Here is a 14096-nt window from a genome sequence, read left to right as displayed (position 1 = left end):
TGCAACAGCTCATGGAAGAAGATGCGTTCAGTGCAAAACTTGTTTTCAGTGATGAAGCAACGTTTTTTCTTAATGGTGAAGTGAACAGACACAATGTGCGAATCTGGGCGGTAGAGAATCCTCACACATTCGTGCAGCAAATTCGCAATTCACCAAAAGTTAACGTGTTTTGTGCAATCTCATGGTTTAAAGTTTATGGCCCCCTCTCTTCTGCGAAAAAAACGTTACAGGACACGTGTATCTGGACATGCTGGAAAATTGGCTCATGCCACAACTGGAGACCGACAGCGCCGACTTCATCTTTCAACAGGATGGTGCTCCACCGCACTTCCATCATGATGTTCGGCATTTCTTAAACAGGAGATTGGAAAACCGATGGATCGGTCGTGGTGGAGATCATGATCAGCAATTCATGTCATGGCCTCCAAGCTCTCCTGACTTAACCCCATGAGATTTCTTTTTGTGGGGTTATGTGAAAGATTCAGTCTCTAAACCTCCTCTACCAAGAAACGTGCCAGAACTGAGAGCTTGCATCAACAATGCTTTCGAACTCATTGGTGGGGACATGCTTCGCCGAGTGTGGGTGGAACTTGATCATCGGCTTGATGTCCGCCGAATCACTGAAGGGACACATATCAAACATTTGTGAATGCCTAAAAAAACTTTTTTTTTTAGTTTTTGTATGTGTGTGCAAAGCATTTGTGAAAATATCTCAAATAATAAAGTTATTGTAGAGCTGTGAAATCGCTTCAATCATTTGTAATAACCCTGTATATGGATGATCTTTGCCCGTACTATGTCTCTGAATCACTGAGTGCCAACTTCAGGGGACTCTCTGAAGAGTTCTTCACTGGGCTCTGAATCACGACTATCAGTTTTCTCCTGCATTTGAGTTGTGCATTTTTGCCGACTCCGGACTGTGAACCTGCACCCAGGAATTTATCTTGGTGACCAGTTACTTGAAGTTGAAGTTGTTGAAACGTTTAAATTGTTAGGTATTTTATTTGATAACAAGCTAATTTGGCTGCCACAATCTCAAGACAACTTGCATGAAGACACTAAATGATCTCTCTTTTCTTGGTAACTCCTCATGGGGCACAGACCATGTAGTTCTTCTGAGATTTTTACAAAGCACTGTTTTTATCCTGCTTGGACTATGGATGTGCTGCCTATGGGTCAGCAGCACCATCTGTACTGGGCTTGTTATTTCACCACACTGGTGTGCAGCTGGCAATGGAGGCCTTCCATACGAGCCCTATTGACAGCCTCCTGGCTGAGGCCAGTATCTCACTGCTGCGGGTTAGATGACAGCAGCTCCTGGCAAATTATGCAGTCACAATCTATCAGATCCTTACCCACCCATGTCACTCAACTCTTTCACAACCATCAGTTCAGACTGTTTGCGTATCACCCAGAACTGGATTGACCTGTTGGGATGCCACTCAATACTATACTGAAGAACCTCCAACAGCACCCTTTAGTCTGTATTCCTAGAGCTCACTCTCAACTGCCCCGCCATGGTCTGTTCTCTCACATGGATGGACCTCTTTTGTGGCCCGTACCCTTCTCCAACACCTGTTTCATTCAATCCTCCATGATAATTCTAATTCAGTATGCATCTACATGGACAGATTTAAAGTCAATGACAGGGTTGGTTACACTTCTGTGTATACAAGGGGATATGAGAAGCACACTCTTCCAAGTACCTGAGGTGTATACACTGCAGAGTTGGTTGCCTTATCTGAAGCTTTGCAATATGTCAAATACCTCACCACAAGACCTTTCTGAGCTGTAGCATTTCCACTTGTTGCTTAAAAGGCATATCCCTGTACTATCCCAAAACTCTTTTGGTCGTTAACATGCAGGACATACTGGTTGACCTCTACAGCTCTGGTAAGACAGCGACCTTCATCTGGACAGTGAGTCACATAGGTATTCCAGGAAAGGAACTCGCCAACTGTCCATCTAAATACGCATTTACAGGAGATCAATTTGACATCAGAGTACCAGGCACAAACTTACAATAACAACTTTGACGCAATATTTTGAGACCCTGGGAACTGGAATGTCAGCCTACTATGACACAAAAGTAGTTGAGAGCAAGTAAAGGGTCCACTAAGGTGTGGCATGCATCTTTCCAGGCCTCTTGGAAGGATGCTAGTGTTGTGCCAACTATGTATCGGCCACAAAGGATTCGTCCACGATTTCCTTCTGCACTGAGAGGATCCTCCTCGCTGCAGCTATGGCAGTCTACTGATAATAGCACATGCTTTGTTGAGTGTTCCCTGCTGGCCAATCTGTGGAATGCTCTCAGATTTCCTGCCTCACTACCTCGGATGCTTGCGGATGACGAGACAGCCACTACCAAAGTATTCCATTTCCTATAATACTCATCCACTTGTGAATGTTAGGGGTGGTTGTGGGTGGGAGAGTCCCACCTGTGGCAGATACCCCCATGCAACCGCAGATTACTTTCCCCATAGCCTTATTTTGCCTTTAGACCCTCTTGCACAAGATGCTGGCTGGATTATTACTGTTTTCTTTTACCTATCATACTACAACAAATGCCATGCCCTTTTTTGAGCTCTTTGACTTGCTTATATATTTGGAGGAGCCAAGTCCCCTTTTTTTGCTTTTTACCTTTTTATACATTTCTCTCAAAAATGGAGAAACGGATGACCCAGTAGTTTAGTCCCTTTAAACACATCGTCATCATCATAATCTGTTTGCTTGATCTGCAGGGTTCCAGTGACTTTACTCTTATGGCTATGTTGAAGATTAAGAGGACAGTCTATGAAAGTCCATTCTGTACACATGGCCATAGAAAGATCTTTTTCTGGTGCCATCAGTGAGATTTTCTTGGTCTTAGTAGAGTTCACAATTAGCTTTGTATTGTCACCTCCCATCTGATAGGATTCTTGGTTCCACTGTCTTCTGCAGGAATTTCCTTTTCTGTAATTCAAGAACTCTTGATGGATCTTCTTGATTAAGGAGAGGCACTCTGCAGCACAGAGGCCTGATGGTCTAACTAATGTTTTATAGTGTGTGTGTGGTTTTCTGCAATAGATATTTTGATCCATATGTTTTTCTAAAAGTGTAGTTGCCCTACCTAATTAAATTTTTTTTGTGAGAAAGCTACCAGTTCACTGAGATATAGTCCCCAATGTCCTTAGCCCTCATCTAGTTCTGACTGTTTCCTAATTGACAGTCAGCACTACATGAGAACCAAGGCATCTTTAATGTTGTTAATTATTAGGTCTTTCCAGCGTTGATCAGTAGACTTTTTGTTTTTTGCTATTAAATGCAATGCTTGGAGTTGCATTAAAGCTGCTTGTGTATTCTTTGCCAGGAACGACAGGTTCTCAGCATAAGCTTGGGTTGTCTGCTTTGATCTGCATCCTCAATCCAATGTTCACTGGTGAAGATCTGATCCATTCCCTGGTAATTTTTTTTTTCTCCCCAGGATGCAGTTAAGTAATGCACATGAAACTGTCTCATTGGCTCACCCTCACATTGATCGTGGAATGCTCTGAGAGCTATTTCTAAACATTACTTTGCACCTGGTCTTGTAGTGGGTGGCCTGCATGTAGTCCCTTCTGATATTTTCCCAGCACATAGGTTCCTTCCTGTCTTCAAGATCATCAAAATATGTGCATGTGGCTGCCACAGCATCACTATTGAACAGGAAATAAATTTCTTTGGACTATGTGAAAGTTAGTGGACAGTGCCTAAAGTAGTGATAATGTTAATGTTACACTGAAGAGCCAAAGAAACTGGTACACCTGACTAATATCGTGTAGGGTCCCCGCAAGCTCACAGAAGTGCCGCATCATGACATGGCATGGACTCGATTAATGCCTGAAGTAGTGCTGGAGGGAACTGACACCATGAATCCTGCAGGGCTGTCCATAAATCCATAAGAGTAGGAGGGGGTAGAGATCTCTTCTGAACAAAGCGTTGTAAGGCATCCCAGATATGCTCAATAATGTTCTTGTCTGTAGAGTTTGATGGCCTGCAGAAGTGTTTAAACTCAGAAAAGTGTTCCAGGAGCCACTCTATAGCAATTCTGGATGTATGGGGTGTCGCACTGTCCTGCTGGAATTGCCCAAGTCTGTTGGCATGCACAATAGACGTGAATGGCTGCAGGTGATAAAACAGGATTCTTATGTACGTGTCGCCTGTCAGTCATATCTACACGTATCAGGGGTCCCACGTCACTCCAACTGCACACACTCCACACCATTACAGAGCTTCCACCAGCTTGAATAGTCCTCTACTGACATGCAGGTCCCATGGTTCCGTGAGATTGTCTCAAAGTCCATACACGTCCGTCCACTCGATACAGTTTGAAATAAGACTCGCTCAACCAGGCAACATGTTTCCAGTCATAAATGTTGGTGTTGACAGGCCCAGGCAAGGCTTAAAGCTTTGAATTGTGCAGTCATCAGAGTACACGAGTGGGCCTTCAACTGCGAAAGAACATATCAATGCTGTTTCATTGAATGGTTTGCAAGCTGACACTTGTTGATGGCCCAGCATAGAAATCTGCAGCAATTTGCAAAAGGGTTGCACTTCTGTGACGCTGAATGATTCTCTTCAGTTGTCACTGGTCCCGTTCTTGCAGGACCTTTTTTCTGCCACAGCAATGTTGGAGATTTGATGTTTTACTGGATTCTTGATATTCACAGTACATTCGTGAAATGGTTGTATGAAAAAATTCCCACTTCATCGCTACCTTGGAGATGATGCGTCCCATCTCTTGTGCGCCAACTATAACACCACATACAAACTCACTCAGGACTTGATAACCTGCCGTTGTAGCAGCAGTAACCAATCTAACAACTTCACCACACACTTGTTGTCTTATATAGGCATTGCCATATTCTACCTGTTTACATATCTCTGTATTTGAATATGCATGCCTATACCAGATTCTGTGGTGCTTCGGTGTGTTACGTACATGCTTCACGCTCATCAGTTTTACCATGCTAAAAGTGCCTTTGCAAGCAACTACATTTCTTGGTAAAAAGAAGTTTCCTTGTCATTCATTTTTCTTATCCCGTTAATCCAGAAGACTACCAAATTATTCACTACTTATGCTTTATCCGTTGCAAGCCAGCCGAATGAAAGAATCCCTGAAAACATTCTCTTTAATGTGTCATGGCAGGTGAAATAGATTACTCTTCAAAACATTCAGAACATGGCTGGGAAATTTAGTTTTGCATTTATTCTTGATCAGAACTCAACATATGTAGCATCCACCTTATGCAAAGCTTTATCGTATTTATCTGTGTAAAATGTACCATAATTTTTCTGCAGTGCGTATGACATCAGAATTATCATACGCCTGTACTCTGCAATAATTTGAACAATCTCATAAACCTTCAAAAATTTTGACTCAATTTGTCATGATAAACCGTAAATCCACCCTAAAATTATAAAAGTGAAAATAACTATCAGTTACATTTTCAGAACTAAACTGCTGCACTGACTTCAATGAAATTTAGTGCAGAGCTTGCTCGAATCTCAATGAAGAATATAGGCTACTTTAGAAATAAAAATAAAATTGACCCTTAAGAGGGTGAAGTAAGGAATGGAACCTCTTACTTTACAACAGTGAACATAAAGCATGGTGAACACCAGGCTGTGCTAGTCATTCTCCTATTAGTGGTAGTGTGCTGTTGGCCTCCTTTGAACTGACTTACCTAGCCAGTTATTATGTGACGTGCAATCTAACTTGGACTATGAATCTTGGTGCAACTCAGCATTGTTAACATTAACAAACATTGCCAGAGATTAGAGAGATGAGAAATGTCAGATAAAAGTCCTACTACTGAATGGAGTTCAACATGAGACCGTTGGATCCATTATTGGCACTTTGTCACTGATCCACCAATCCATGACACTACTGTCGTGAAAAAAAAAGCTATCAACACATTAAGTAAGCATCATGCCTCACATTATAGCACATCTTAGGACAACATACAACGTAAAAAGTTAACTGATATTAAAGCCATCTTTGTGCCATATCAAGTATTCTTCAACTAGGTCTCATAAAATAAAAGCATGGTTTATTACCCATCTCATTACCTAGATTATGTAATTGCAGATGCCTCTTAGAACTGTCAGTCATCATGTCCGCAACTCGTAGTCTAGTAGCTAGCGTTGCTGCCTCTGGATCATGGGGTCCCGGGTTCGGTTCCCAGCCGGGTTGGGATTTTCTCTACCTGGAGATTGGGTGTTTGTGTTGTCCTCATCATTTAATCATCACCACCATCATTTGTGACAGTCACTAGGTTGGGCTGTGTAAAAAAATTTGGGCTTTGTATGGGGGCTTATGACCACGCAGTTGAGTGCCTCACAAACCAAACATCATTATCCTCGTAATCTCCCTCTCCTCCCCTCCCCCCTTTTTCCTTCTTCATCTTCTCGTTCTAAAACTACGCCTTGTTGCTACAGCTGTTCTCCTATGTCTTGTGGTGTCCTCATCATTTTTAGATAATTTTGGCACTTCGTTACTGTCAATAAATTGACTGTTTTGCTTTTCCAAACTGTTTCCTTCCAATAAGCTTGTCAGTGACATACTATCTCTCTGTGTAATAACAAAAAAATTGTGTGTTCCTCTCTTGGATAGTTCTTAAGAAGGTTCCTTGCATACTGATCTCTTTCATAATATCTTCATTGGTTTTTCTGTTCTGCTTGTCCTTGTTAGACTTCTCCAAAGCCATAGTTCCATCACTTTTATGCACATTCTGTCTGCCTTCAACAGTGTCCAGTTTTCACAGCCATATAGGAAGGCAATTCAGATGAAAATCTTGACCAATTATCTTTTTTTTCTGTCATGTACCAAACACCTTGTTAAATAGTAGTTGTCTTCATCCACTGAAAGTGCATTTTAACTCTTGCAATTCTTTTTCTGTTTTCCACAGTGCAATTGTTATCTTCTGTAATTAAGATGCCTAAGTAACAAAATATATCAACTTTTTGTATTTGGTTTCTTTCAATTCGCATGTTAAGTTGTCCTCATTTTTCTTATTTGCTTACTATCATAATTTTTTTCACTATTATTTCAAGTTTAAGCTTTAAGAAGAATGCTGAAGATTAGATGGGTAGATCACATAACTAATGAGGAGGTATTGAATAGGATTGGGGAGAGAAGTTTGTGGCACAACTTGACAAGAAGAAGGGACTTGTTTGTAGGACATGTTCTGAGGCATGAAGGGATCACCAATTTAGCATTGGAGGGCAGCGTGGAGGGTAAAAATTGTAGAGGGAGACCAAGAGACGAATACACCAAGCAGATTAAGAAGGATGTAGGTTGCAGTAGGTACTGGGAGATGACGAAGCTTGCACAGGATAGAGTAGCATGGAGGGCTGCATCAAACCAGTCTCAGGACTGAAGACGATAAGAACAACAACAACAACAACAACAACAACACCTGCAATCAATCCATCACTCAATCATCTTACACAGTGAATGGAAATTTCATTCACTTTAGGATAATGAGTTCCTTAGTCTTTATTTCTTTTGTAATTTTGGCGGTAAGTTCTTCTCCATTAATCTCTATCCTATAAATTATAGAAATAGAACCATAAAGAGAAATATTTAAGATAAATTAGTTTCCATACTCTTAACAAACATGTAATTATTTTCCATTAATTTGTGTACGTTCCTGGTAGAAAACCAATAGTAGCTATTATAGAAACACAGTTTTTCCCAAGTAATGAGCAAGTTGTTCATTTTTTCTCTTTAGTTGTACTGAGCTATAGATTAGCATTCCTGGTAATTATTGGTTTGTGTGCAAGGCAATTTGTAATAGTGTATTCTCTCTATTAATGTGTTCCTGCTTGGAAATTGAAGTCAAAAATGAATATCAACTGTAGTTAATATAACAACTGCTAAGTATAAAAAACTGAAATTTTCAGATGCACGATTTTAAAATATTAAAAAAAGACAAACTTTGGTTATCTTGCCTTTAAATGGTTACTTTACCACATGAAGGAGAAATATGAATAAGGGAAAGAATCTGTAGTATACACATTTGCTGGAGTGGAGGAAAATTTCTCCAAGCTATTTTTTGAAACAATATAATTAAAAGGATAGTTGTTACTCACCATAAAGCTGAGATAGCTGAGTCGCAGAAAGACACAACAATAAGACTGTTGAAAGTAAGCTTTCAGCCAACAAAGCCTTTGTAAAAAATAAACAACATGCCTGCTCAATCACACTCAAGCGAACACACACACACACACACACACACACACACACACAACACCACAGTCTCTGACACCTGGACCCAGACTGCAAGCAGCAACCAGGTAGGGGTAAGGAGGCGGCTGGGCTGCAGAGGGGGATAGCAGGGTAGGGGTGGGGGATGGTAAAGTTCTGCTGGGAGCATGCAGGGATGAGGTGGAGGGTGGGGCAGCTGGGTGCAGTTTAGAGACTAGAGGGAGGCGGCAGGAGGAGGGAGGGGGTTAGGGGAAAAGGACCGAAGTAAAAAGATTGGGTACGTTAGTGGTGGAATAGAGAGCTGTGTAGTGCTGGAATGGGAACAGGAAAGGCTTGATGGGTAAGGATGACGACTGATGAAGGTTGAGACCAAGAGAGTTACGGGAATGCAGGATATATTGCAGGAAGAGTTCCCACCTGCCCAATCCAGAAAAACTTGTGTTTGTGGGAAGAATCCAAATGGCACAGGCTGTGAAGCAGTCACTGAAATGAAGGATGTTGTTCTGTTGTTTCTTGGCCCCAGTTTGCTGGTGGCCATTCATGCGGACAGAGCACTTGTTGGTTGTCATGTCCATGTAGAATGCAGCACAGCAGTTGCAGCTTAGCTTGTAGATCACATGGCTGGTTTCACAGGTGGCCCTGCCTCTGATGGGATATGTAATGTTAGTGACCGGACTGGAGTAGATGGTCGTGGGTCTTAAGTAAGCTCCCTGCCCACCCCAACCTCCTCCTTACTCCCAGCCCAGTTGCCTCTCCTGTAATGCCCTGCTGCTCACAGTCTGGGCCCAACTGCCAGACACTCTCTCTCTCTCTCTCTCTCTCTCTCTCTCTCTCTCTCTGTGTGTGTGTGTGTGTGTGTGTGTGTGTGTGTGTGTGTGTGTGTGTGTGTGTGTGTGTGTCTATTTTTGACAAAGGTTTTGTTGGCCAAAATCTTACTTTCTGATAGTCTTTTTGTTGTGCCTTTCTGCAATTCAGCATGTTGGCTTTATGGTGAGTAGCAAACTGTCCTTTACATTATATTTTTACATTCCATCCTGGATTTTCCAAGCTATTTTTTGGTATATATTAATTCCTGTTGTATATCCCCTGGCTAGGACCATATTTTTTGCTACTGTTGACCTTGTTCATATGATGTATACGGAATACAATACACAGGATGAGTCACTAACTATTGCCATCAAGAATAACTCCAGAAGTACGATAGGAGCTGAGAAGTTTGTGGGACAAAAGTTGCATGGGACAACGGAGGCCATAATGTGATGTCGGTTTTTTTGTTGCTAGGTGGGGTCGCTTCAGAGATATGGTCAACTTTGTATTTTTAAATGGGATGCTGTAGTTTGGTACTTACTTTCTAACAGGGGCTATCAAGATGAATCCAGTGATACTTATCAGTAAGGTCTTTGAAGGCCAACGAAGATCACAAAGGTGGCATGAATGTCCTTTTACAGAAGGTGTTCAAAGTGATGACCATTGGTATCAGTGCAGTGCTTCAATCTTCTTATCATGGATTGAGTGGTATTCCTTATCACTTCGGCATTTATCGAAGCACGTGCTCTGACAGTTCTCTCTCACCTATCTTCAGGTGTAGTTGGAATGTCTTCATAAACAATATCTCTTACGAATCCCCACGAGAAAAAATCCAGAGGCGTCAAGTTTGGCAACTAAGCCGGTCACAACGCATCTCCTCCGCATCCAATCCAAAGATTTGGGAATTGTCTCTGGAGCCCATTTCTGGCCATCAGCAAAAAATGTGCTGGGCACCCATCATGTTCATACCACATTCTGTTTCTTGTTCCAAAAAGTATTTCTTTCAGCAACAGATCTAATGTTTCTTGCACGAGTGTGGTGTACTTCCTACCATTAAGATTTCTTTCGATGAAATAGGGGCCTATAATTAAGTCCTGCAGAATCCCACACTATAAATTCACAGACCACGGTATTTGGTGTGCAACTTGCAGCAGCCAACTTGGATTTTCAGTTGCCCAATAATGCATGTTATGCAAATTCACATTTCCATGGTTTATGAATGTAGCATCGTCAGTAAATAAAATCAAATTAATAAGTCTATCAGCCCTCTGAATCTGAAGTTGAGCCCAGTGGCAGAATTCAATGTTGTGCGTTTGATCGACACCAGTTAATTTTTGGTGGAGACTGATATGGTAAGGATGACATTCATGGTGATGCAGGACACAAACAACACTACTCTGGCTCATGCCAGATTCCCTCGCGATTTGATGTGAATTAACACAAGGATCCCAAACCACAGTGGCAAGAGTACCAACTTTCATTTCCTCATAAGTAACTTTCCTTTGCTCCATATGTTTCTGATGCATTAAAGTTCCAGTTATTCTAAATTTATCATACACATATTTAAATGTTTGAAATGTAGGATGAGTACACTGGGGATATCTTTCAGAGTATAAATATTTGGCTCTCACTGAATTTCATTGGCATTCTCCATAAATGAGAAGCATATCAACTTGTTCTTCAAAGGAACACATAATTCATATTCGCTTGATTCGAAGATACTAGTTCCTATTAGTGTTCTATTGCGAAACCATCGAATGGTGTTTACATGTCAATGGCATGTTAGATGGACATGCCATATTCGGCGAATATATACTATTTGCACAAAATATGAGAGAGAATTGTCAGAGCACGTGCTTCGATAGGTGTCGAAGTGATAAGGAATACCACACAGTCCATGATGAGAAGATTGCAGCACTGCATTGATACAAATGGTCATCACTTCGAACCCCTTCTGTAAATGGACGTTCATGCCACTTTTGTGACCTTCATTGACCTTCAAAGACATCATTAGTTTTTTCTTGATAGCCACTATCAGACAATAAGTACCAAACTATAGCATCCCATTAAAAAAAAAATTGACCTTCATATCTCTGACAGGACCCCACCTAGCAACAAAAAACAAAAATCATATTATGTCCCCCGTTGTCCCATGCAACATTTGCCCCACAAACTTTTCATCGAATATCATACTTTTGGAGTTATTCTAGGTGCAAAAGTTAGTCAGTGACTCACCCTGCATAACTGAGTGACTGATTTAAATAACAATCAGAAGTTATACACTAATTTGACTTGTTTTCTATGTATATGCTACTTGCACTGTACTTAAACTGTGAATCATTTGGTTTGGGAACATAAAAGATTGACACACACTAAGACTATGATGGGGGACCATAATTACTTAATATGAATATTTTGTTGTCTGTGTAAACAATTGGTGAAGTTGTTGTGACTTTTTTCAGTTTATGGCAATTACATGGATAAAAGAGTTTGTCCAGTTATCAGGAAGAATGATGCTCCCATTTGCATCAGGAATTCTTACTTCCACATTGCCCTGCTTATCATATGATAGTGATTCAAGAAGAAGTATCCTTTTCCAAGGAGTAATACCAAGCAACTTTCACAAAAATGGAGAAGGCTTTTAACGAAGGGCAGAAAACCGCATTGCTACAGACATTTAACATAATTTAAAAATTTTGCTGTATGAAAATACTGTTTATTCAACATCATACAATGGTTAATTACATCATATAACAATGAACCACCAAGAAAATCTACATCATTCACTTGTTCAAAGTCCAGGAACAACATTAATAATCAAAGAGTCTAAAAAGCACAGAAAATATAACTCATAATTGATTGTCACGTAAAAATAAACTCATAATTGATTCCCATCTAAAGAATTTTTTCCTATATATGAAAAAGGACAGCAGATAATGGTTTTCATTGTATGAATTTGCGTTTTTTGTTATGTGACTTTGCATAAGAGTTAAGTGCCTGCAATATGAGAATAAGTGAGAAGCCAGGAAGTAGAGGAGGAGAAAACATGACATACTAGTTGGAGAAGCACCTGTACCTTTACCGCATGGTGTTAAATATGACCTCCATTAAGCAGCATCAACAAGTAGTAATCTTGCATGCTTTATTTCTTACATAAAGTATCTCATTTGCTGATCCTCATCATGGTGGGAGGATGTTAGAGGTCTACTATGAATCAGTCAGAAACAGCTGCTTAGCATTTCAAAGGAAAAGTTTCTTTTTAGAAAGGGAAAGGGAGGGGAAGAATATTTACGCGGCACAAAGAAGAGAGGATATACTTCTAAATTACCTCTATATGTCAAACGATTTTTAATTGAGAAAACTACTTCAAATGTATTCTGTATGTTTACAACCTTTCTTGATTTATATAGTGGGCAATCAAAAAGTTTACATTTTGAGGATATTGCTGCAGCATATATGCAACATAACACAACTGTGATGTGGGTATATAAGCAATGACATGTAGGCAAGGGATTAGTGTGGCATTCATGTCTTTCTGATGCAATTGTGGTAAATGTGGAAATGTGAACAGTGGCAGCATTATCACCAGATGCATCCAGACAGGACCAACATGCTTTTATTCTTTCCTTGGTTGCAAAAGTCGAAACATTGGTAGGCATCCGTTGAAGGATGAAGAATGTGTATGAATCTAAATACACTGTTGTGGAATGTGCCAAAGGATGCTGCTGTTTCATAACAACCTAACTCCATAATGCAGAAGTTACATCAACTCAAATGAGACACACTCAAGTACCTACCCTCTTGTCCTGACCTCACCCCATACAATTATCACAGCTTTGGTCTTTTACAAAAGGCCTCGAAGAGTCAGTTATTCCTGTCAGATGAGGATGTGTGGTACAGAGTTACAGAATTCTTTATGTAGCAGAACACAGTATTTTACTAAAGGGGTATCTTTAACCTGGTGTGTTGGTGGAATGATTTCAGTGCTCACAGTTAATTTGCCAGATTGGCACACCAGCCTCTGAACAGAAACTATTTTTTATTGTTATTCACTACTTTTCATTCTTTCTTTAACATTACATGCAGACATAAAGGAGACATCAAAAGCTGTAAATTTCAGCCTAATGAAGCTCATCTCTGAATCAGTCAGTGCTGAAGTAACTAATGAGCAACACAAGCATCCTGCTTCAGGCACTGGTGGTGACAGTGAGGATCAGCCTGAGAACCACAGATCAGATTTAGACTTGCCTTCTGTCCTCGATGTTTTGAAGAAGCACTTAGTCCATACGTGTGTTCCAACAAAGGTAGCTGCTCTGCGATGGCTGGGGTTTCTCCACTCAGTGATCCCGAGTAAGGTTGGTGGCAGTAAAAAAAAAATTGTACTTTTCCTGTACTGAACTTACACCATCACAATTTTTATGTAATTATTTGTTACAGATGTATGGCCACGTGGATGAATTATTCCCAGACTTGTTAAGAACATTATCCGATGCATCAGATGAAGTTGTGAAACAAGACTTGGAAGTATTGGCCGGTGTTATTTCACTGTCAAGAAGTGAGAAAACTGGGAGCTCAGAAAATGGTAAATCATTCATTCTATGGTTTTGCATTTTCTACACTTAAAAAATTAATTAATGTATACTTATGTAAATATTTGGATGAAATATTCTCATTTTTGAGTTCATTATATTTGTAATCATCTTATTATTTGAAAGTGGTATAAATGAAAAATGGAATAGTTCTGTGTACCAAAGGAAAATGTAAGGCTAAGATGAAAATTTTTAAGGCTAGGTTGAAAATGTTGTAACATAGCAGTGAAAAATATGACAAATTGTCTGTTGATTTCTGTCTCTCTTTCTTTGGTTGACATTTGTTTGATAATTATTCTGATGTTTCACCAGCATGAATGGCTGGCATTGTCAAAGCTTCACCCTCCATTGCTAGTGGTGGACTGGGGTCAAGCTCACAGCTGCTGATTATATTTACCTGGAACGTCAATGTCAAAGGGCTTTTCCATGGTCATCACCACTTTGGTTCTCCCCTTGCCACCTGAAACTGT

At 40.3% G+C, this 14096-nt stretch overlaps 1 protein-coding gene across 1 annotated transcript in view; it reads left to right on the top strand.

Moving 5' to 3' along the window:
* The window catches only part of LOC126272038 (protein VAC14 homolog), a 106586-nt gene that overhangs the window by 47500 nt on the left and 44990 nt on the right, over positions 1-14096 (top strand). The window contains exons 6-8 of the mRNA XM_049974552.1: positions 11500-11623; positions 13124-13392; positions 13475-13619. Coding sequence (XP_049830509.1) covers positions 11500-11623; positions 13124-13392; positions 13475-13619 — 538 coding nt within the window. The remainder of the gene's footprint in view (positions 1-11499; positions 11624-13123; positions 13393-13474; positions 13620-14096) is intronic.

The sequence above is a fragment of the Schistocerca gregaria genome, chromosome 5 (assembly GCF_023897955.1).
Source record: "Schistocerca gregaria isolate iqSchGreg1 chromosome 5, iqSchGreg1.2, whole genome shotgun sequence".
NCBI lineage: Eukaryota > Metazoa > Arthropoda > Insecta > Orthoptera > Acrididae > Schistocerca > Schistocerca gregaria.
This window is presented reverse-complemented; position numbering and strand designations above follow the sequence as displayed.